This window comes from Macrobrachium rosenbergii, chromosome 7 (assembly GCF_040412425.1).
Source record: "Macrobrachium rosenbergii isolate ZJJX-2024 chromosome 7, ASM4041242v1, whole genome shotgun sequence".
Taxonomy (NCBI): Eukaryota; Metazoa; Arthropoda; class Malacostraca; order Decapoda; family Palaemonidae; genus Macrobrachium; species Macrobrachium rosenbergii.
The window spans coordinates 49,128,924-49,153,009 of NC_089747.1; the positions used below are offsets into that span (position 1 = coordinate 49,128,924).

Genomic DNA, 24,086 nt, shown 5'->3' on the forward strand with positions numbered 1-24,086 from the left:
CGTAAAGGACTATAGGAGGTTTCGGGGCTTAGGTTTATCTTCGGAAATTACGTTGCTGTTATTGGCAGACACAACTTTCTATATTACATCCATGTCAGATGTTATGCTTCTGTCTCGAATGCATATCATCAAGTGAGAACTTTGTAGTTTTTGAAGGTTTTCCATTTTTAAGTGGTTTTAGGAACCTGACAATGGAAATCGCAGCCATGATTTGCATTTTTAAATACAACTGATATCTGTACTCTTGGTTTTTGACACACAGTATACGTCTAACTTCACCTTACTTGTGGTGGACATTTTTCCAAGTTATTATTTTAGTATTAGAAACAGTAGCTGTATAAACAAGCAGCGTTCAGTCTGTTTATTATTATTATTATTATTATTATTATTATTATTATTATTATTATTATTATTATTATTATTATTATTATTATTATTATTATTATAGACATGCCTTCAACCCTCGCAGTGATATATAAAAGGGTCGAGAGTGCATATCACTACACATTTGAACCAAATAATTTTTAGGTTTAGTATCTTAATACAGACTTCACGGTTAGAATAAGATTCTTATTCGAAATCAGCTATATTTTGTACAACATTGTCTTGTCATGCACCCTCCACTTAACTATGACATCAGCCTTAAACACCAATTGCATGACAGCGTTATTCTAGAACTTGTTCTTGCCTGAAAGCTGTTTGATTCACGCATTCTCTCGTTTGCCTGTTTGCATTGTTGTTTACCTCCCGTCCCTTGAATACATGCATTCAGCATACTCGTACCAATACAGTTCATATATTAGCGTCTGCGGGATTTTGGACTTAGCTTTGTTAGTAGAAAGTAAATCTCAAACTGAAACGATATGCTTTCGTTACGTTTCGTTTGAATTATAACAGAAAGCTAGAGTTCAAAGTAAATGATGATGCATCATAAGCTGACGTACTTGTGTGGTGGGTTTAATAAGGACGAGATAATCGTTTTCTTATAAGAGTCACAGGTTAGATAATAATCACGTTCTGGAACAAGGATTTTATCTCCTCCTTAAAGTGAAATCTTTCGTGACAACAAACAGATTACTCAAAATCTGCATGACCACACGCCATATCGTCGTATGACTGATTCTGAGAATCATCTTGATGATACGATTATGGATTATGATGTAGGACCTTTCTATTCACTCTTTTTTTTTTTTTTAAATAACATATCCAGCTACAGATATTGATTAACGGTAGAAAGGTCGTTAACATATCCATACTTATTATTTATTATATAAAATGAAGGACGCTGAAAGAGCAACAAAGAAATTGCTAGCCATCCCTGCTACGGAGGGTATTGACTGCTGATCAGCCATTAGCCTGACGGTAATGATGGCGTTGGGAGACTCCATCTCTTGGCTGATATGAGAGATTTACTTTCATTAATGATGGTGGACTCTGCCGTATCACTTACTCTTTCTCCAAACATACGCTTTTTATAACTTATTTGCATTAATGTTGGCCTATACATTAATGATGACCACCAGTATGAGTTTTATGATCTTTTACAGTAAAGTTAAAGTTACTGAAAAAATTTTCCTATGGTTAGTAAAAGGTCACCGGAAAGAGAATTTATTCTCTCTTGACAGGGACATAAGTTATTTATATATATATATATATATATATATATATATATATATATATATATATATATATATATATATATATATATATATATATATATATATATATATATATATATATAGTGTGTGCTTTTTGCATGTGAGAGCAATATCATTTATTGGATATAAGTACGCTTTATAGAATATTTATATGAAATGGAACTTTTATTATACGAATAGCTTTCGTATAATACACTACTAACGCGACATCAAGATGTGATTTTATCTTGTCATTATATCAGGTTTCACTCTTTGTGAAGGTGTCAGCTAATTGCATAATTCTCACTGTCAAATATAATGTTCTCTTGATTCATAATTGCCCCTTATCACCTGACGTCATATTCGAAATTATACCAGCAAATTTTACATAGCATTTATTCATCCATCAAAACCCTATTATCAATGATTAAACTCATATATGTCAGACATCCGTTTGTACATTAGAAAAAGAAAAGAATAACTTGGAATCATGGGGTATTGAGCGCTTAGACCTGCTTTTACGAACATATGGATATTTTTCCTTATTGGTGACGTCAGTCATTCACCATTGTATCTCCAAAAAACAGTCTCCAATTAGGTTTTATAAGGTAGCTTTATGAATGATAAATATTATTCCAACATGTCCTTTGTATTCAACACAAATAAAACTTTTCATATAAACAGTGTTACCTACAGGTTACCTCTGTAATGATAAGAAATAAGTGGCTATCAAACCAATTTTTTTAAGTTGATTCGCAAAAAAAAAAAATAATAAAACAAATACGTTTTGAAAATATTCTGTAAACAGTATGCTCCTCTTTGAAATACCTTGGAGGAAGAAAAGGAGAGCGGAGTGTAAGTATGATCTTATTGTAACTCCTTCAGGGGAGAGTGAATTCTTTCCTTTGTGGTCCGCCATTCTTACCTCGCTCCTTCCAGCAAACTTCAGAAAGGATTAAAAGTGTCGGAGTCTGAGACAAACTTTTAAATAATGTTTTCCCTCAAGGCTTTGCCACCATTCGGGCTTGTAAGAGATATTTTGTGGATTTCTTTTTCTTTTTCTTTTTTTTGTATGTGATCCATATTTATACAGAAATGATCGAAGGGTTATAGATATTGTTGTTACCACCGCGCCATCAAAGAGGTCACCTTGACATGGACCCATTCAGCGACTCCAGTGGACGTTACCACCGCGCCATCAAGGGACGCGAACCTCTCTTGATGGCGCTGAATGGGTCCATGTCAAGGGTTCGCGTCCCTGGTGGTACTTATTCATTTATCACTTATATAAATTCCCCTTCGGTGATAATTCTCCATCGGAGATACTCTCGAGGTAGCGTGAATTTGATATTAAGCGACATTTGTAGCTTCATGATTATATATATATATATATATATATATATATATATATATATATATATATATATATATATATATATATATATATATATATATATATGTGTGTGTTTGTTGTGCGTGAGTTTGTATGCTTAATTTGGTGGCAATGATATAATTAATTATTACGACTTCAGAATCAAAGATAAACCAGGTATGACAAATAATGCTCTCTCTCTCTCTCTCTCTCTCTCTCTCTCTCTCTCTCTCTCTCTCTCTCTGTGCTGGATATACAACTTCAGTTAATTATTTCTGATTTTCTTCAACCCTCCTATACTTCATAAAGTTAGAATCACAGCCATGAATTCCTTCCTTCTCAGGGATTTAAAGTCCCTTGCAGGACTTCTCAGCATTTATGTGAAGTCGAGCAAAAATAACTGGATTCTTGTAGTCAACCTCTGTTCACAGAGTTTACGAAAAGGATTAAGAGAGCGAGAATGTCTTTTCGCCGTCAATAGCCGCTTCTAAGAACTTAGACTTCAAAACTTTTATCCTTGCGGATCACGCTAAACATTTCTTAGCTCACTCCGTATGATGCCCTTTTATTTTTCTATGGGGAACAGAATTTTCAACGCAAAATAAAGACCCTTTCGATTCTTATTTTTATTGCTCGCACGGTTCTCAGGGGTCCATTATTGTACAATGTCAACCTCGTTTAACAGTGCGTCCGATTTCTTGAATGTAGGTTGACAGAACACGATAACGAAAACTTGTCTCTTTGGCTGTGACTAAATAGTATCCATACTGCCCAGAGTCACAGTAACATAGCACGAAATGAAAACTAAGTCCCGAGTCATAGGCTAAGGTGCCTTTGTTGTGCGTAATAAATTGGTGGATTTTGCTTAGAGATGATAATTTGTTTCTAATGGACAGTTACCGCACACATAAAATAATAAATGAATTATCAGGTATTTTAAATGCGATTATTATTATTATTATTATTAACACATGTAGAGTAGTGCTAATTAAAGTGTAAGACATTCGATGCAAGTCTTTATACGAAAACATTAGATTAAGATAAGAAAAAGAGAGAGTTTATCGCCTAAAAGGGGCAAATATTCAAAATACCCTCATTGAACTTCTGGAACTTTTGGAAACATAGTTTTGATGGAATGAGAAGTAGACGGAATGAATTGCGTCAGTAATGAACTTCTGAAATATACTTTTAATTTTAATGTGAAAGTTTCACTTAGATCTCTGACAAGTCAAAAGATAGAAAGATAGCCTAATTGCAACATTTATTGAACTCAAGTAATTCCTTTGGATATTTTTGGAGATTTAAGATGTATAGGCAGTTAAGCTGAATGTTTATGTAAGATATATATTTATATATGTATGTATATACAGTATATATATATATATATATATATATATATATATATATATATATATATATATATATATATATATATATATATATATATATATATATGTGTGTGTGTGTGTGTGTGTGTATTTGCGCATGTGTGCGAGTTTGTGTGTATTTAATAGGCACAGAAATCTGAAGTACGTAAGACTCAGGAAAAGCACAGCAAAACGAAATACCCATTTCCGTTTGACAGGATATCAGAACTATTACATTAAGACAGCCTCAAAGGCAAAGGAAATGAAAGTATTTGTCATCTATAAAGGAAGACGACTCGGTCTATTTTTCATGGTTTATTACAACCTGGTGGACCCTTTTATATAGACATATGAAGCTTTTGTGAGTATGTGAGTGCTTTTGAATATTTTTTTTTCTATTCTAGTAGGAGGCGATGACTCCTGCTTAAAACAGAGACCAGTTTTTCATCTTGAACAATTCTAAGTCAGGACTTATGGGAAAGAAGTTTTGCTATCATTATTATCATTACTGATTGGTAGGAGATCCTTTCTAAGTTCAGTGATGTTAAATAACATGGCCGTCTTAAGTGTGTCAGCCTTTTTGTTTTACATGTTAAATTTCCTTTTCTCATAGATATAGAAAAAAATATCATCCTTAAGCACTTTTAAGGAATATATGCTACTACTCCATATATGCTTTCCACTAAATCAGTGTGTGTGTGTGTGTGCGCGCGAGCGAGAGCGAACGCATGCACAAAATTGCACGCAGAAACTTTGTAGAAACGTAGAAATAAATTACTTTTCTAAATAGCATGGAGTTTATTCTGTATTTTAAATAGCATGCACCCTGTGTAGTATTCTTCGTTTAAGGGCTATCTGGGGAAGGGTAATTGTTATAATATTACTTTATTAGTATTTTTGTGATATATGATTTCAGTCCTAAGACAAACAACGTACAGTATATGGATTAACGGAACTTAATTCCTCTTCCTCATGGATTTCTACGTGTTTGTATGGCCCGTAGCTTTGGGACCAGCTTCCGTTTCCTTCATAAACCAGAATCCAAATCCTTCCTTACCTGCAGTTCCGTTCAGGAAAGAGAGCTTTTCTCGTCTCTATACGAGAATTATGTTGCCTTTCTTTCTAAAGAGAGGACGAAGCGAGTTTTTCTTTTGACGTTGGGTCAAGGTCGTGATGATGTTTACAGTTGCTTGGCAATATTTTTTGTGTAAGTAGTTTTTGTTATCGGCAAAATACTCTAACAGTATGTATATACATACATATATATATATATATATATATATATATATATATATATATATATATATATATATATATATATATATATATATATATATATATATATATATATATATATATATATATATATATATATATATATATATATATATATATATATATATATATATATATATATATATATATATATATATATATATATGTGTGTGTGTGTGTGTGTGTGTGTGTGTGTCTGTGTCTGAGAAATTACTTTTTAAACGTTTAATTAAAAAATAATTTTCCTTCTCAGGAAATATCTACTAGTCTAGAGACCTTGTATGTTATGCCCTCCCCCCCCTTTCAGAGAGGATTAACAACAATTAACAAACTTGTACCATCTGCCTGTGCTAATATGTTATGAAAAAATTTTTTGTCAGCAACTCTAGGCAACTCTTCTTTGTGTTGTAAATAAAAAGTTTTTTTAATTCACGAACTTTTTCAACTTTATATATATATATATATATATATATATATATATATATATATATATATATATATATATATATATATATATGTAGAATCTACTGGTCACATTTTACCAGATACATATGTAATTGTAATAGCCACAATGTCCTCTTAACTTTCTCGACATCTTCGCGCTTTTTTTGGGTACGCTTGTCACTACAAAACTTTAAGATGCAAGTGCAAGAAATATGAAGATATTATGATGTCCGATAGCGGGAAACGAACCTGCGTCACCATAATCACAAGGAGGTCACGTTGCCGACCTCACCACGAGAAGGACAAAAGTCTATTGCCTCTCTCATACATATATATACCTGCTGTTTTCAAATATATTTATTAGAGCTGGAATAGACCCATCCTCACCATCGTAGCCGAGTGGGCAAACGTTTTTATTGCTTTTTAGGCTGTTACATATGTATCTGGTAAAAAGTGACCAGTAGAATCTGCATATATATTGCAGCCTAAGAAGCAATAAAAACGATTGCCCACTTGGCTACGATGGTGAGGATGGGTCTATTACAGCTTTAATAAATTTATCTGAAAATGACAGGTGTATGTATGTATGAGAGTCAATGGACTTTTATCCTTCCCGTGGTCAGGTCGGCAACGTGACCTCCTTGTGATTATGGTGACACGGGTTCGTTTCCCGCTACCGGACATCACAACCACTTCAATTTCTTGCACTTGGATCTTAGTGACAAGCATATCCAAAAAAGCGCAAAGATTTCGAGAAGTTAAGAGGGCATTGTGGCCATTACAATTACACACACACACATATATATATATATATATATATATATATATATATATATATATATATATATATATATATATATATATATATATATATATATGTATATATATATATAATATATATCTATCTATCTATCTATCTATCTATATTTATTTATATATATATATATATATATATATATATATATATATATATATATATATATATATATATATATATATATATATATATATATACAGACACACATAAAGCATGGCTTATATACATATTTCTAGTGGGTGAAATTGTTGATGGTATTTTGTACATATACACTTTCAGACGCTTTTTCATCTATTTGCTTAAATGCTTCGGATTCAGTAAATCATAAATAAAATCCAAACATATTTATAACTCAATATAATTAGGTATAATTGACTAAAAGGCTCATAAAAATAAAATGTAAAGAAAATATAATATTTTTCAGGATGATTGACTCATGTTTCAATCTCTCGTTGGGAGGATAAGTAGCCAAAGCTAATCAACGGTTTACCAAGTAAGATTGACGGGGCACTTTATCTATCAGCGCTCCGGAACAATGCAGATTAACTATTTGAAAGACATTTGTCTCTGGGAAAAGTTTATATGTCAAAATGTCAGTATTGGGGACGATCTTTAAATGGGAATAATGAGGAGAATAAAGTACTTCCACCTGCCATTTTCCACACGGTGACAATGAGAACGCAAAGGTTGTCGCGCAGTTGGCACAGATAGGAGAAATTAAACTATTTCTGGAGGAAAAGGAATTGCCCTCTATCCCTCACACATCGAAGATTACACTTAATTTAATCAACTCAGATTTTCCAAGATTAACAAGGAATTGTAGATGCATTTCCTACACTGTATAACAATGAAGGATGGGTTATTTAACCGCTTAATTTGGTAAACCCAGGTTTCCCAAGACTAACAAGGATTTGTAGTTACATTTCGTACGCTGTAAAACAATGAAGGATGAAGTTTGTAACATTTGCTTAATTTGATAACTTCAGATCTCCCAAGACTAACACGTATTTGCAGATTCATTTCGTACACTGTATAACAATAAAGGATAAGACAGAGAGAGAGAGAGAGAGAGAGAGAGAGAGAGAGAGAGAGAGAGAGAGAGAGAGAGAGAGAGAGAGAGAAAGTCTTGCCACTACGACTAGAATAGAAACCCAAAGATTTCACTGGTCAGGTTGGAATGGTAAAGCTTTACCCCTAGACTTTCGCAAACGATATAATCCCTCTTTTTTTTTTCTTCTTTTTTGTAAAACACCACCGATAAATTAAGTGACAGCCAGAGAGGCGGACACTTTGCTATCCGTGTAGACACCCCGGGATTATGTATGTAATCAACGGATAGGTTTGCTGAAAGCAAATGGATGTTACAGACTATACACACACAAACAAAGCCACTCCAACATCTAAAAACATGACAGACACCTCACACGTCTCCAACTGTCGACCTTAACTGCTCAGCTCTCCTCGCTGCTGGGAGAAAGGGAGTTGGGGATTTGGTACGATACATGTACACATGCGCTACCGGGGTCTAAGCGATGTCAGGCAGGGCAGCCGATCGAGGCTGCGGTCTACCCCAACGCCAAATCAAAGTCCTTCAAAAGATGGCATCGTGCTTACCCCATATAAAAAATGGGAAAAAAGCACGTTAAACGAAGAAGATGATTATAAGAATGGATTGGGGTAGTAATTTTTTTTATTGGGTGGGAGTTAATAATATTATTATAGATGCTTAATGAAAAGACCGTCAACCCAACTAGAATTCAGATTCCTCTTTCTCCCTCTTGCAGCGAAAGAGCCTTCATTATGAAGACAGCTCTCATTTACCAGCACACCGAACGCGCCCACGAAAACATTAATGAACAAATGGACCACGACGCACTTCACTGAGTAGAGGAAGAACAAACACTCCTTTCGTTCAGGCGCGTCATCCAGGCAAGAAATGAACTAGCAGATTTCTCCTCGATGATCGTTTCTGGAAGTAAGGAAGTTCTCTGGAAAAGATGAAGTCGTTCATCTGGAAAGAGAATCGAGGCGTGGAATTAAAGGCGTCATGTTTACGATAGTCAGATGGGCGGACGAACATACTGATACAGTTGTTTTTAAAACTATATAGAATGGCTGTTGACTACAGTTGAGATCTCCATTTACCATTTTATAGTATTGTCGAAGGGCTTCTCAAATTTTTGTAGAATGACGTTTGTTCAGTACACAGATTTCCTAATAGATCACTTAAGAATATTTAACTGACATTCTTCGAAGGAATATCTTACAGACTGAGTGTCATTGCAATTTATTATTTTTAAATACCTATAAATTCATGGAAAAAAGTCTTTAGATACAGATTAAAAAAAACCTGCATAAGGGTTTCTTGGCCTGTTATTTCCAAAAGGTGTGATATACTCATATATATATATATATATATATATATATATATATATATATATATATATATATATATATATATATATATATATATATATATATATATGTGTGTGTGTGTGTGTGTATATGTATATGTATATATGAAATTTTTATCACAACGATGGGGCTCAAGGGCTTGACCGTCGAATGGAGTCGTTGGAATATACTGTCGAGCGATCGAGACCCGGCGGTACCGATCCATTTATCACTTAAAAATTCCCCTTCATTGATAATTCCCCATCGTGGATATTCCCAAAGTAGCGTGAATTGGATATTAAACGACATTTGTAGCTTCATGATTATATATATATATATATATATATATATATATATATATATATATATATATATATATATATATATATATAGAGAGAGAGAGAGAGAGAGAGAGAGAGAGAGAGAGAGATATTGTTAAGCTACAAATATCTTTTATTTTCTAGTCCACTATACGTTAGATATAACTGGCATCCGAATGAAAATAAAAGTTCAAATTGAAGTGGAATGCCACAGCTACAGATTAAAAATTTGCTCTTGACGAAAAGTATTTTATCTACACAAGTAATTGCTATTCAAGAAATATGTAAGTACAAGAAGTTTAATTTCGATCATGTTGGATGTTAGGGGGTGGGTTATGATTCCCGGGTACGCCAACAGGTTGCCTTACCCGATTATAACGAAGTGGTCTCTTAGGCTTGGATGTCATACCCCTGTACTGCCTCGTTCGACACTGTTTGATTTAATTTACTTATTTATTTACTTATTCAGTTCTTTCTTTACTTATTTACTTGTTAATTATGTTTTATTTATTTATTATTATTTTCGTATTATTTGTGAGGTACATGCTGCAGCTTCTGAAAGGAAGGAGAGACTTTTTTTACTACGGAATGATATTGTCCGAATATCTGGGGGGTTTTTGTCTCAAATGAACAAAGCTTATATTTTATTTCTTGTTCTTTCTTTAGTGAAAGAAATGAAGGAAATACTAAATAGTTTAGGGGACGAGCTCTGCTAATCAGTTCATGGGAAAGAGAGAAGAAATATCCCTTGCATAATAATCAGGTGATCATTTATTCCAATATATTTTTCTGTGAAACTTGGAAACACTCATTTGCATCTTCAGCGGGAGAGACGTTTTGATGATTTACATTTCCAGAAAGTTTCTTAAGTCCCACGTTTGTAAGTCCCAGCGTTTCCGGCTTATTCTCTCGTTGCAAGTTAATACGCAACATGCCTGTTACACGTCTTGGTCTGTATAGATGGAAGTATTTCAGATTAATGGTATTCCGAAATGTGAACGAAATGTTTTTATGCAGGTCACATGTAAGCCCTTTACATTTTTTTATTTACCTAATTATTACCTAAATAATGTTGCGTTTCGATAACGAAATTGGAGAAAACGCAATAGTTTTATGCAAATCATACGTAAATCCTTAATTTTTTTCATTTGGCTAGTGACCTCAAAGCAGCTTTTCAGATACGAAACTGGACAAAAACTCAGTGTTTCTGCGTAGATCATTTGTAAGTCATGGCATTTTTATTCAGCATAAATAAAGTAGCTTCTCGAAAACGAGATTTGACGAAACTCGGTGTTTTTATGTAGGTGACTTGTAAGTCATTACATTTCTATTTATGTAGTGACCTAAATAAAGTTGCTTTTTGGATATCGGAATGACCGTGAGTTCGTCTCTGACAACAGCCTCTTATTTACTCAGGTGCCGGAAGTGTTAGTGGAGGAAGGTGATTAATTTTCTTTAATAACTTTCTCTTTCAAAACATCTTGCTGTTTGTTTAATTTTTTTCTACGAAGACAGATCTGTTATTAAACTATTAAACAATTTTTTTTCCCTCAAAGAACTTTAGCAGCAAAATTCTTTCTTTATGAAGACGCGTTTAAAATGCTTAACAATAATAAATTACTGTATTTTTATATATTTTGTCTTGTTCTTTTAATTTCTTCTGTAAGAATCTAAGTTTTGAGATGTAGGACAACTTTTCTCATTAAATTGTAATCGCACTCTTTTTTCCGAGTGAGATTCCAGAATCAGGAAAGAAAGCTTTATTTTTCAAAACCAGTCTTCCGGCATAATGTTTACACGGAAAGACAAAATTGAATGAAATATATTTACCTCATTTCATGAGTGCCCTCATCCAATCTTAGCATCATCTGACATTTTCCTGGTGAAAAAACCTCTCCTCTTTAGTATCGTCACGTCATATTACAAAATTAGTTATTAAAATTAATATTATATAAATATTCAACCATCATCACATGTGCCACATCATCAAAAAAGTCAGTATTATGACCTTCAAATTAAAACTTCGCTTCAGGAGTCATTAATTCCGTATTCATAAATCATTGTGATTTATCAAGGACTTTATACGACCGATGAACGTAAAATGATTACGTTCTCATTAAGGAATTAATGACATCATAACCTCTGTACAGAAAGTTCCAAAAGTAAAGCTACAAATTTCAAAATTGATCGTACTTCTTTAGAAACCCGTGGAGTTGCCAGTTAGTATATTTTATTCCAATTATTGCCATCCTCTTAAGTGAAGTTAATGTAAAAGGATGAAACTAAATGAAAAATTTCATTCAGCATCGTATGCGCATGCGCAATACGATGCACTAGCCAGTCTGGTGTTTATGGTTGCTCATCGCCATTAATGTCGGCTTCTCCGCAATGGAATTATCGAATTTGGAATTACAGAAGCTGTTAACCTCGTTAAGAGATGATCAGAAATTAATATTAGATCGCATAGCAAAAGTTGAAAGTGACGTAGCAGATGTACGATCCGCACAAACATCAGGAGATGTGATAAACAGTGCCGCGTCGGCGGGAACGTTGCATGACAACACAGCAGTGGCTGGGCCGCCTCATACGCCCGATCCCTCCAACGCTGTGGGAGCAGTCGGGTACAGTCCCCAGGTGAATCATGTCGCCAGTGAGGACACACACACATCCATCCAAGATGAATATCAAGCCATAAAGGATAAGACATCGGCAGTCAAAATTCCTCAAGAATTAAGAGTATCCACGTCGAAAACTGGAATAAAGAAAGAATCTACGATCACGGCAAATATTATTGCAAACTCGGCAAAATACGTGGAAACAGCGATCAAGTTAATGTGGAATATCGAAGATAATATTTCGCAAACTCAGTTGGTTGAAATATTCACCGTCTTGAAGGCCCACATAGATTATCTTCGACAGGAACAGTCCGCCCTTATCGTGGCGGGACAATTCGGTACTCAAACCTCGCAATTATTTAGAAATCTTAATAGAGGAACGTGTAATTTAGATGACAAGCAGCTTGACACACTCCTGAAAGCCGTTCAAATAACCAGTCACAGCAACGATCACACGCGCCCTCAGTCGGCGTTCAGGGGTGGCTGGAGAGGCCGTGGCTGGAGAGGCCGCGGACAGCACAGCCGTCAGCCACACGCCGCGTCAGCCAGCGCGGACAGCTGGCGCGCCACCGACGCGGCAGTCACGACGCGCGCGGATGAGTAGCCCCATTGTTCAAGGTTATGGCAAATCTTTCGAAACACAGTGTTCTATGGGATAAATTAGATGTGCCGCATAACGTGAAAGATTGGATTGCAAACGGGGTTTATATTCCTTTTACCCAAACACCACCTCAGTGTGAACTTGCAAATCATTCGCTAAACAAAGTTGAAAGTGCATTCGTTGATGAAAAAATTAAAGAACTCTTAAGTAACTCTTACATCAGTAAAGTGAGTGTGAAACCAAAATGTATTACACCATTAGGGTGCGTTAAGAAAAAGGGTTCAGAAAAATACCGATTAATTAATGATATGAGAACAGTGAACCAATATATAGACGTACCAAAAGTCAGATATGAGGATCTATCTATTTTACCAAATATTGTGCGAGAAAATGATTGGTTCGAAGTGTAGATTTGAAGGACGGATTTCACAACGTTCAAATAAAATCAGAATATAGAATATATTTTGGCTTTCAATGGAATGGTAGTTTCTATCAGTGGAATGTTTTAAATTTTGGTTGTGCTATAAGTCCTTATTTATTTACCAAAATCTTAAGACCTGTGGTTAAATATCTGCGAGAAAAAGGCATAAGGTGTATATTATATGTTGATGATTTCTTGATTTGTGGTAGTATTTTGAGCATAGACAGTGATATTAAATTTGTAGTAAAAACGTTATTAGAGTTGGGATGGAAAATAAATTATGAAAAATCACAATTAAAACCATGTAAAAACATTGAATATTTAGGACTACTGATAGAAACTGGTGACAGCGGTGTGCCCGTCCTCAAGGTGCCAAAGCAAAAAATAAATAAACTCAGAAAAGATATTTATCGAATACTTAAGTCTAAGTACGTATCCGCTCGGGTTCTTGCTAAACTGACAGGACAGTGTAATTTTATTAGTAGAGCAGTCTTACCCGGTAAACTCATGCTTAGAAATATACACAGGTTATTGAAAACCAAAACAACTTGGGAATCTATGTTAAAACTTGATCGTGGTTCTATCGAAGACCTTCGTTGGTGGAGTGATTCTATGACGTCATGGAACGGCAAGACTCTCCTGCCTTCCTCCGTGGCCGGGCAGCTCGTGACGGACGCGTCACACATCGGCTGGGGCTGCCACTACGGGGACCAGGCCACGTACGGCACGTGGAACGCCCACATGAGCCACCAGCACTCCAATGTGCGAGAACTAGTCGCGGTTCTGCTCAGCTTGAAGGCTCTATTACCGATATTAAAGTCCAAGAGCATACAAATATTATCCGACAATGTCACTACCGTGGCTTATATCAATCAAATGGGCGGACCAATTGGAAATCTAACGGATATCAGCAAGCAGATCTGGAAAATTGCTCTAGAGGACAACATAACCCTTCACGCCCGACATTTGAGCGGAAAGGCGAATTCGAGAGCCGACGAACTCTCACGGATGGAAGACAAGTACGAGTGGATGTTGTCTCGCCCAATGTTCCATCTATTGGATTCAGTGTGGGGACCTCATACGGTCGACAGATTTGCCTCCGCCCTCACGACGCAACTACCAACGTACAATTCAAGATACTGGGACCCAAATGGTATGAGAGTGGACGCATTGGCTCAATCGGATTGGCATTTAGAAAACAATTTTGTAAATCCACCGATTCGGTTACTCGACCGAGTATTACATCTCATCCAGAATCAAAAGGCGCATGCGACGGTTATAGCCCCATGGTGGCCGGCTCAAACATGGTTTCGAACGCTGCAATCTCTGTCAATCAGTTCACCGATCAGGATATACAAACAGGCAATTATACAATTAAATCCGTCGTTACCAGAACCGCTAAGAAACCGTCGATGGAAATTGTATGCTTGAGAGTATGTGGCAACCACGCGCACTCAGTGAGGGATGGTCGCTACAGGCTGCATCGCGCCTGATGTTCGGATGGAGTAAAGCAACAATCGACACACAACTTTCAAATTCGAGATATCTGCAGTGAATTAGAGATAATTTTCCCGCCATCCAGCTCTTCAGCGTTGGCAGATGTGTTGATAGTGTTATCGACTAAGAGTGAACGACCAGCGTCTTCAATTAATTGCACTGTAGCAGCGATGAGTCATTTATACTTTGTATTGGGAATGGACAATCTGACTTGTGATACTATGATTAAGCATTTGACATCTGGATTAATCAAGACATCTACAACGAAACATCGAGAGAAATCTGAAGTCATGCCTATAGATGCTTTTACGGATACTTTTAAGTTCTGGAACAATGCAACAATAAGTGTAAAACAACTTAGATTAAAATGCATCAGTCTACTAGCGATAACATCTATGCTACGCCCGTCAGACATAGCTCCAAATGCAGTGCAGGTGGATGAAGAAGGCACAGTAAAAAATTTCATGTTCTCTCGAGACCAGGTGACATTTAATGACAACGGCACTATGACTATGGTTATTCATGGCAACAAAAATGATACCAAACGGCACGGCTTTGTAATAGAAATTCCTCCAGCTTCGAATGAGAACATATGCCCAGTTCGAACGTTGAGGGAATATATTAATAGGACAGAAACATTAGTGAACAACAAAGGCCCTGTGTTCTTAACATTGAATAAACCTTACAGAGCATTATCTAGTGCTGCAGTCCGAACTATCTTGAATGAAGCAATAGGCTTAGTTGGTTTGGACACTAAGAAATTTACAGCGAAATGCTTCCGTCCAACTGGAGCCACCAGAGCAGTAGAAAAAGGATTCGACCCCAATGTAGTTCAGAAAATTGGTCGATGGAAGACTACATCTGTATTCTTTGAACATTATGTCCATTCTCGTGTGCCAAATAATTTCACGGATGGATTACTCACAAATTAAAAATGATATTTTCTTAATTTTTATTTGCGTCTCACTAAGATGCACATTCAAAATAAACTTATTTTTGTTTCATATTCGTTTTGAATCCTTTTACAATTAACGTAGGTTTACTAAAGTGAAGTTAATGTAAAAGGATGAAACTAAATGAAAAATTTCATTCAGCATCGTACGCGCATGCGCAATACGATGCACTAGCCAGTCTGGTGTTTATGGGTGAAGGCATTAGCAATTATTATTTTGTATAACATGCAAAATGTACCCTTATTTGATGGCAATGTGAGCAACTGTAACCTAACCAGATTATGCACATTCAAAATAAACTTATTTTTGTTTCATATTCGTTTTGAATCCTTTTACAATTAACGTAGGTTTACTAAATCTGATAATAAGTATCAGTGATTAACTGTAGAACCACAGAAGGTATTTCCCTAGTGAATGGTCAGAGTTAGTTCAATAATTGTTTATTAAAAAAAAAAAGAATTTCCCCGCCCCCCCAAAAAAAAAAGAATTTCCCTGTAGAAACATCTGCGGCTCTCAATGTGTGATATCGAGTGTTCACCATTGACTGGCAGCAGGAACCGAGTGCATAAGCATTGAACTAATGTGATTTGTAAATTAATTTTCTACTTTTATAGCGTCATATCGAAAGTTATTATGATTTCTTTTAATAAAGCACAAAAGTTTAGCATCTGATTGAATGAAATATAAAAAAAATGAAATTCAAGTTATATGCGCGTTGAGCATGACTACATGGTTAAGCATATTTCAAAAGTCAAGGAAATATATTTTCCAGCTTGTTATTTAATAAATTGAGTTGTTTGGATATCTAGATGGTTGTAAACATGATTTTCCATTAATTAGGTTTCATTATCAAGTCAGGGAAATGAGGAAGTCTAGGCCTAAATTAAGTCAGGGAAGTGAGGAAGTCTAGACCTAAGTCAAGTCAGGAAAGTGAGGAAGTCTAGGCCTAAGTCAAGTCAGGGAAGTGAGGAAGTCTGGGCTTAAGCCAAGTCAGGGAAATGACGAAGTCTAGGCCTAAGCCAAGGCAGGGAAAGTGAGGGAGTCTAGACCTAAGCCAAGCCAGGGAAGTACGGAAGTCTAGGCTTAAGTCAAGCCAGGGGAAGTGAGGAAGTCTACGCCAACGTCAAGTCCGGGGAAGTGAGGAAGTCTAGGCCTAAGCCAAGGCAGAGGAAGTAAGGAAGTCAGATAGATGAATTTTCAGTTGTTTTCGGTCAGCCTTGGTGGATCTTAGACTTGGATGATTTGGAAGCACTTTTATTATTTGGAGAAGCCCTCTGTATTTGTAACGGTTCTGTATTTGTAATGGAAAACCTGCTTGCAATCAAGTTTACCCTTTCAGTAGTGGTTACTTTCTGTCAGTTATTGCAAACATAATGAAGGAGGGAACTGATTTACCTGTTTATTCAATATTACTGGCTGCTGATGGGGGTATTGGGTCAAAGTCCCCCCCCCCAAAAAAAAAAAAAACCTAGTAGGGCGCGGTTGGTGATTCATAGGTTGGGTAGATAATGTTACGTTTGTGTCGTGGGTCGAAACCGAAGCCAAAGCTAAAGTAGAGTCTGAATGGTCGGGTCCTAAAAGCTAAAATCAGAACTACAAACCACACTCAACTTCTCTGTTGAATCTAGGTGCATTCGTGATTGATTATGTTTAATGTTACGGAGATTTTCCCCTTATATTCTGTTGATACTTGCATGGTTTTATGCATCTTCGCTAAAATAATTGATAATACACTATGATATTAAATATTTGTTTCCACATTGCTCGAAATATACAACGGTAATGTTGGTAATCTTGTGTTGTACGAAAATTTCAAATTGTTTCATTTCTGTAGTTTGGAGTAATTACTGTACTTTGAAATAATTACTATTACCGTAATTTTTTCTAATGATTGTTATAAATATCATAGATTTGATATTTGTGCATCATATGTTAGCTTTATCTTGCTAGATGGAGCTTTCAATGTTAAAAAAAAAAAATAAGTTTTTCAGCTACCTGTTGTAGTTGCCAGTTAGTGAATTTCGAACGAAATCCTCTGAAATTTGTAGCTTCACTTTTGGAACTCACTGTACTGTAGAGTGCAAGCCAGGCTAAGATGCTTTCGGGAAACAGAAAAACGAAATTAAAGAGCAGAGTTTGGTATCTAACTTCCGTGGTTTCATTATTGTGTGTGGGACGAAAAACTTCTTTGGAATATAATTTTTGCCTGGAATATTTCGAAGTCCTTGGGTAGTAGTCATATATATATATATATATATATATATATATATATATATATATATATATATATATATATATATATATATATATATATATATATATATAATGTATGTGTGTGTTGCATGTGTGAATTTCTAATTGTATAATCTGAGTGGTTTTATGACTTGAAAGGCCCATTAAAACAAAAACAATAGAAACACACGCTGAAACATTATAATATTTCATGATATCTGTAATGTTTGATAATAATAAATCTAGAACATTTACTTCAATCGGACGTATTCATTTGTAAAACATATGCCATTGAACATTTGCTGTCGAACAATAGAAAAAATATGTATATACATTTTATCATCGACAGTCATAAATAAGGCACAGAGTCAAACGAAACAGTTCAACATTTTGAAATCTGAACGTTTCCATTCTCCAAATATTGCACCATCTATCGCAGGCTGGCATGCATTGGTAAAAAAAAAAATAAAAAAAAAAGCATGTGATGGGCCAGGAAACTTCCAGGGCCTGTTTTCGTAATAACAAAAATATTGCTCGAATTGCAAAAGTCAGAGGTCAAAGATTGTGAAAGTCATACATTCGATGTACTATAATAATAATAATAATAATAATAATAATAATAATAATAATAATAATAATAATAATAATAATAATAATAATAATAATAATAATAATTTGAGGGTCTTGAAATCGATTCTTATGTAAGATAGAAATTTATTTCGTTTACACACGTGAGAGTTTTGATTATTTTCACAATAATAATAATAATAATAATAATAATAATAATAATAATAATAATAATAATAATAATAAGAATAATAAGAAGAAGAAGAAGAAGAAGAAGAAGAAGAAGAAGAAGAAGAAGAAGAAGAAGAAGAAAAGTCATTATCCTGCAAGGTCCGTGTACAAATAAAAGACCAACAATTGCTAATAAATTTCCACCTCAATTTAAAATGAATGTGATATATGGGTGTTCTGTGGAAAACAAATCATTTAGTCTTCATTGTTTACGCTGGATGTGTCTCCGTCATTCTTCATGAGCGCCTTTTATGAGGGGGGATTCAATTGACTCTTGCCAAGCTACTCTCGAATTCTGAGCTTATGTCTTTGAACCTCATTTAGGAAAACTGAATTTGAAACATGGCTGTATCCAAATACATCTTATTTGCGGAACGTTTTGTTTTAATGGGCTCTTGTTGCCCAAATGATCAGTATTTGATTCGGCACATCTGCGTCTCGCTCTTAGATTTATTAGTTTTGTTTTGCTCCATGTAAATTGGTAATTCCATTCAGAGACGCCGTAATATTTTCCATGCTTCTTACATTTCTGCATACTGACATAAATACAAGAAAGCAAATGTAGTATATTATTTTTGTGAGAATCAATATCATAATGGGATTTAATACGGATTGGGAAACTTCAGTCAGAAGATTATAACTCAAATATATTTGTTTTAACTTCAATGCCATAATATTTGGACTTTTAAAATAGTACATTGCATCCATATATGAAAGCTAGTGGAAAGGAAGATATACATGCTCGACCAATTTTTATTAAAATCCGTGGCATTATTAGCAGATTCTATATTTTATTTATAGTTTATATGTTTGTATATTCTTGTATCTTCGTGTAACTTTTCAGAAATAAGGTGAGATATAATATTGGGGTTTTCTTCCATTCAGTAATGAGCTACGAAGTCGACATCTCTTTTCCAGTCCAGGGGCGATATCCTTAACACTTGGTTTGAAAAGTGAAAGAAACAAATTTAATTACAATTTGCGGAGGACATTCCATCATTAATTAATTCTAAAAGAAAGGTGTGTGGTGACGTCATGATAATGGTAACTCCCTGTTGGTTGGCGCGTCTCATTCCCATGCAAGTGGTCCGACCGGCATGCCGCCCTTACCCACTGCTCATAAGTCGCCTCCCTATGCTGTCTTCGTGGCTCTTTACAAGGGTGTAATGCTGGGGCACGATGGGGTGTGCCATGGTACCCATTCTTTAGATTACGTCATTAGCTGGGGATGTCATATTCAGATGCGGTTTTCCCACGGCGCGCGGCTCTTCCGTGTCGGTCCTAAGGGCGTCGATGTGGGCGTCCCGTCGTCTCCTTGAGCAGGGGTGAATGAAATCCATATTTAGACAAACATTATGTCTCGCTTTTTGTAATCTCTGGAGCGGAATTCCCTGCTCCCTGTTACACAGCTGTCTAATATATATGAAAATTACTCTGTCAAAAGAAGAGGTAAAATAACGTTGAGGCATCACACGAAAACACGAGAAAAAGTCTTGCCGCATCAAACAGTTATCGTCACGATTCATATTATACGAATCCTTCACGATTTTATGTTGTTTGTATCAGCACACCATTTGGTGACATGATGAATCGTCCAAAGATTCTCGAATAGGGAAGAAATCACGCAATAAAGATGATGAGGAGAATCTCGATAGATGGTAAACAGACAGTTTTGCATCCTTAAATGAAACGAAATAATTTTAAGTCATAAACATTACACGTCAGTGATTGCCTGACAGAAAGAAAGTATGAAAATGTAATAAAATTTTTATCGAGTATAACCTAACATTGTCAGTAATAATCCCTCTGTCATTATCAAGAATGACTTTTGACCTCTTGCAAAATTCATAAAGAAAATATGAAGAGAGAATATAAATGCCAGGTTGTGAATTCGGTAAAAAAAATGAAGTACGAAGAGAGAGAGAGAGAGAGAGAGAGAGAGAGAGAGAGAGAGAGAGAGAGAGAGAATGCGTCCGGTAATCTTCTGATTGAGAGTTAATTATCCTTTGATCCAACGTCAGTCATAAACCTTCCCGTTGCATTGTTTAATAGGCATCTCCAGGACACGGCTCTCCCTACGCGTAATACGGGTTCATATCCCATGGCAACCTGCCGTTGCACTTTGCCCATTCTCTTTTGCAGTTGGTGATGATTCTGCCCCAGCAGTCGTTAGCGAACCGCTGATTGGGTCTCCCTTCAATCTTTTAAAACAAATGGCCACTGCCGTCTGCGCGTTATCGAAAAAGGGTCATGCGGTATATTTTATTCGTAAGCGTCTTATTTTCAATAACCTTTTTTTTTTTCCTCACCTGCTCTTGTTATTTGAAGCTTTCAGGAAAATTGAAGGGAAGAGAGAGAGAGAGAGAGAGAGAGAGAGAGAGAGAGAGAGAGAACTGCACAATATTAATTAGTGTTCATGACATTTTTTCAGTTTATTAGTTATTTTTATTTAAAGTCGATATGCCAAATATATCTGAAGTCTTTATATAGATTTTTTTGTATGAATCTACAATAAATAGAAAGAGTAAGTAGTGTATATATATATATATATATATATATATATATATATCAGAACCATATATATATACCCCACCGATTTGGAGTTAGGCATACCAGTAGATGTGGTGTGTGTGTGTGTCTATTTGTGACATTGAGTGCTAGTCAGCCGTTTCATATAAGGTCTGAAATCCCATCAAACAGTAGAAATTATCAATTTTAGCTAAATGAACGAACGTGATAAAATTTACAACCTTGTCAGGTTACAACCAGAAGGATAAAAAAACAGCAGCTCAATAAAGCCAATGAGAGCGCGCGTCACTAAACAAAATCAGTTCTGAGCCAATCAGCATTTTCCCGCAAAAGGGGTTTAAACAAAAGTGTCGGCAAAAATCACCGCGCAGTTTAATCTCCGCTATTGTTTACATTCCCAGTCGTGATTTTCCATCAGAAATTGAATGTCCGTATGATTTGTGTTTTTTTTATTACAAAATCCCTTACCAGCGCCATTAATTCTGGTAGTGGAGAAGTCAGGACACTCATGATGTCAAAGATGCAACGGCCCAGAGGAAGAAAAGGTCAGAATGAAACGTCAAAAAAAAAAAATACGACGTTACTCCACGATGCAGGCGTGCTCCAATATGTTTCAAAACTCGACCAACGTCGACAAACTCGTGCCACACTGCCCGCTACCTTTGCTGCCCACCAGACCTTTAATGGTTAAACATTATGATGATGCTGTATATACAGTATATATATCAAAACAAAAAAACTGTGTACGTATATGTACTGTATAATATATTCCAAAAGTAGCATTTTTGTAAGTGAATTGAATAAAATTAATTGTTATTTGGCTGAGTAAATTACAACCTCAAATAAAATATATATGCTTGTTATCTACGGCACATGTGGTATATGATGACATGTATATTCTTATGTGAAGCTCGCTTGAATATTTGTTGAATCTATAAAATGATTTGGCAGTTCTGTCAAACAAAACAATTCATGTAGGACATGATATCGAAATTGTCAGTTATTCAATTAACAGTCTTTTATTGGACGCCTTGACAAAGAACTCTTGCTAAAAGTGCACAAACTGGAGGCTCATATTTTTCTATTATTTCACCACAAAATTCAAATTTCTCGTTTTTATAGAAATCAAAATATATCTTAACAATAAAAGCGTATAATGCTATGAGACAAAACATTTCTAGTAATTTATCTACCAGTAATGACTATTATAACGAATAATGGAATATGATTCTTTACACCTGAGAAGAGGGAGAGAGAGAGGAGAGATTAAAGATCTTTGAGTCAAAACACTGCTTCTGGTAACTTATTGTTACAACTTTAGCCACATTTACTCCCTCAGACACCGCAAAGGAAGATTGATTTAGTTTTCCTGATTCCACTCACTAACAAGGGGACAGCTTCCCCTTTGACTGGACATTTCTTGCCGCTGCAGGCAACTGCTCCTCCACATTACAGTACTCTGTCTTAAAATTACGAGTCATTATTTTCCCCTACCTGTTGCATGCTTCTGAACGATATCCCCCGGTCGTGATATTATCTGGGTCTGAGATGGATGAGAGCGACCTGCGGGTTTTACCCGTAAATAATCTTAAATGAGTAGCCTTTGACATCTCGTTCGGTTTTGAAAGAAGATGGTAAGGAGATTCCCCTTAGGGCGGATGTTGTTTTGATAACTGAAGTGGGAGAAGGGTCCCTCGTGGAACTTAATTTTTCCTGTACTTTGTGTATCCTATCAGGATTCTCCATATTCGCAAAGGCGTTTATCTGATGTTGCTTGGTGAATTGAGAGAGAGAGAGGGAGAGAGAGATGGGTAATTAAGTATGGGAGGAATGAAATGGCAAAATCCATGCGTTTAAAAATTCACATGGGAACATAATTTTTGTTGAGTTAGGTCTGACAGCTGTTATTAAGTAATTTTTGGGTGCTGAATCCAAAACTGATCTCAGTTTTTCTCTATCACGTCAAGTTTTTGAACTATAAGATTTTCGTTTTCTTAAAAAATATGGATATACTGTACATAACAGTTACAGTGCTTGTTTTATAAAAAGTTGCAAATATTAACATGCAATGAAAAATCAAAAGAGGGTAAGGCATGAATAGAATGTTTATTTAACATTATTGTGTTTTACAAAGGATAAGGCTATAATCATTGTGCATTTTCAAGGTAAAAATTTACGCTTGTCTGCTTTTTCTAGTGTTCAACTTCAGGACAATCGCGTTTGATGCTCCAACAATAGTCAGCCATCATATGGACATCCCATCTACCCTGGTAACGTTCTCCCATAACCTTCAAATCTTGGCGAAATCGTTCGCCTTGCTCGTCGCTAGCAGGCACCAAGATTTTCGGAAAGTTGGCAAGATGGCAATGCAAAAATGTAATTTAATACTCATGGTGCAACCAAGCGCTTTGTAGCTCTCTAATAGTTTCTGAACAATTTCTGTGTAATTACTGCACGTGTATTTCCAAGGAAGTTCTTGACGACGTCTTTGAATGATAGCCAAGCATTCTTTTCAGGGTCTGAATATACCAGGTGAACTGTTCATCTTTGATGAGCTGTCAAAATTTGTGGACCATCAAAAACACCGGCCTTGATTTTTTCAATTGACTGTCCAGGAAATACAAGATGATGTACTTCAAACAGTCGCCATCAGATGACAATGCTTTTACAAATTGTTTCATGAGACCTAGTTTTATGTGCAGAGGTGGGAATAATATTTTCTTCCTGTCAACAAGTGGCTCATGTACAATGTTAGGATCCCCAAATTAAGATCAGATCTCAGGCCAATTCTACTCAAGCCAATGCTTCTCTCGA

The 24,086-nt window shown here is 35.6% G+C and overlaps 2 protein-coding genes across 2 annotated transcripts; both read left to right on the plus strand.

Annotated features, from left to right (window-relative positions):
• Window positions 1–13,821: 13,821 nt before the first annotated feature.
• Window positions 13,822–14,694, plus strand: LOC136840425 (uncharacterized). The gene has a single exon (XM_067107104.1). The coding sequence runs from the start codon at window positions 13,822–13,824 to the stop codon at window positions 14,692–14,694; it is 873 nt and encodes a 290-aa protein (XP_066963205.1).
• Window positions 14,695–15,155: 461 nt separating this feature from the next.
• On the plus strand, window positions 15,156–15,692 carry LOC136840426 (integrase/recombinase xerD homolog). Its single transcript, XM_067107106.1, has one exon. It carries the CDS (start codon window positions 15,156–15,158, stop codon window positions 15,690–15,692), a length of 537 nt encoding a protein of 178 aa, XP_066963207.1.
• The last annotated feature ends 8,394 nt before the right edge of the window (window positions 15,693–24,086 follow it).

Coding starts and splice junctions, on each gene's coding strand:
- LOC136840425 (XM_067107104.1), top strand. CDS start 13,822: ATGTTAAAACTTGATCGTGGTTCTATCGAAGACCTTCGTTGGTGGAGT.
- LOC136840426 (XM_067107106.1), top strand. CDS start 15,156: ATGCTACGCCCGTCAGACATAGCTCCAAATGCAGTGCAGGTGGATGAA.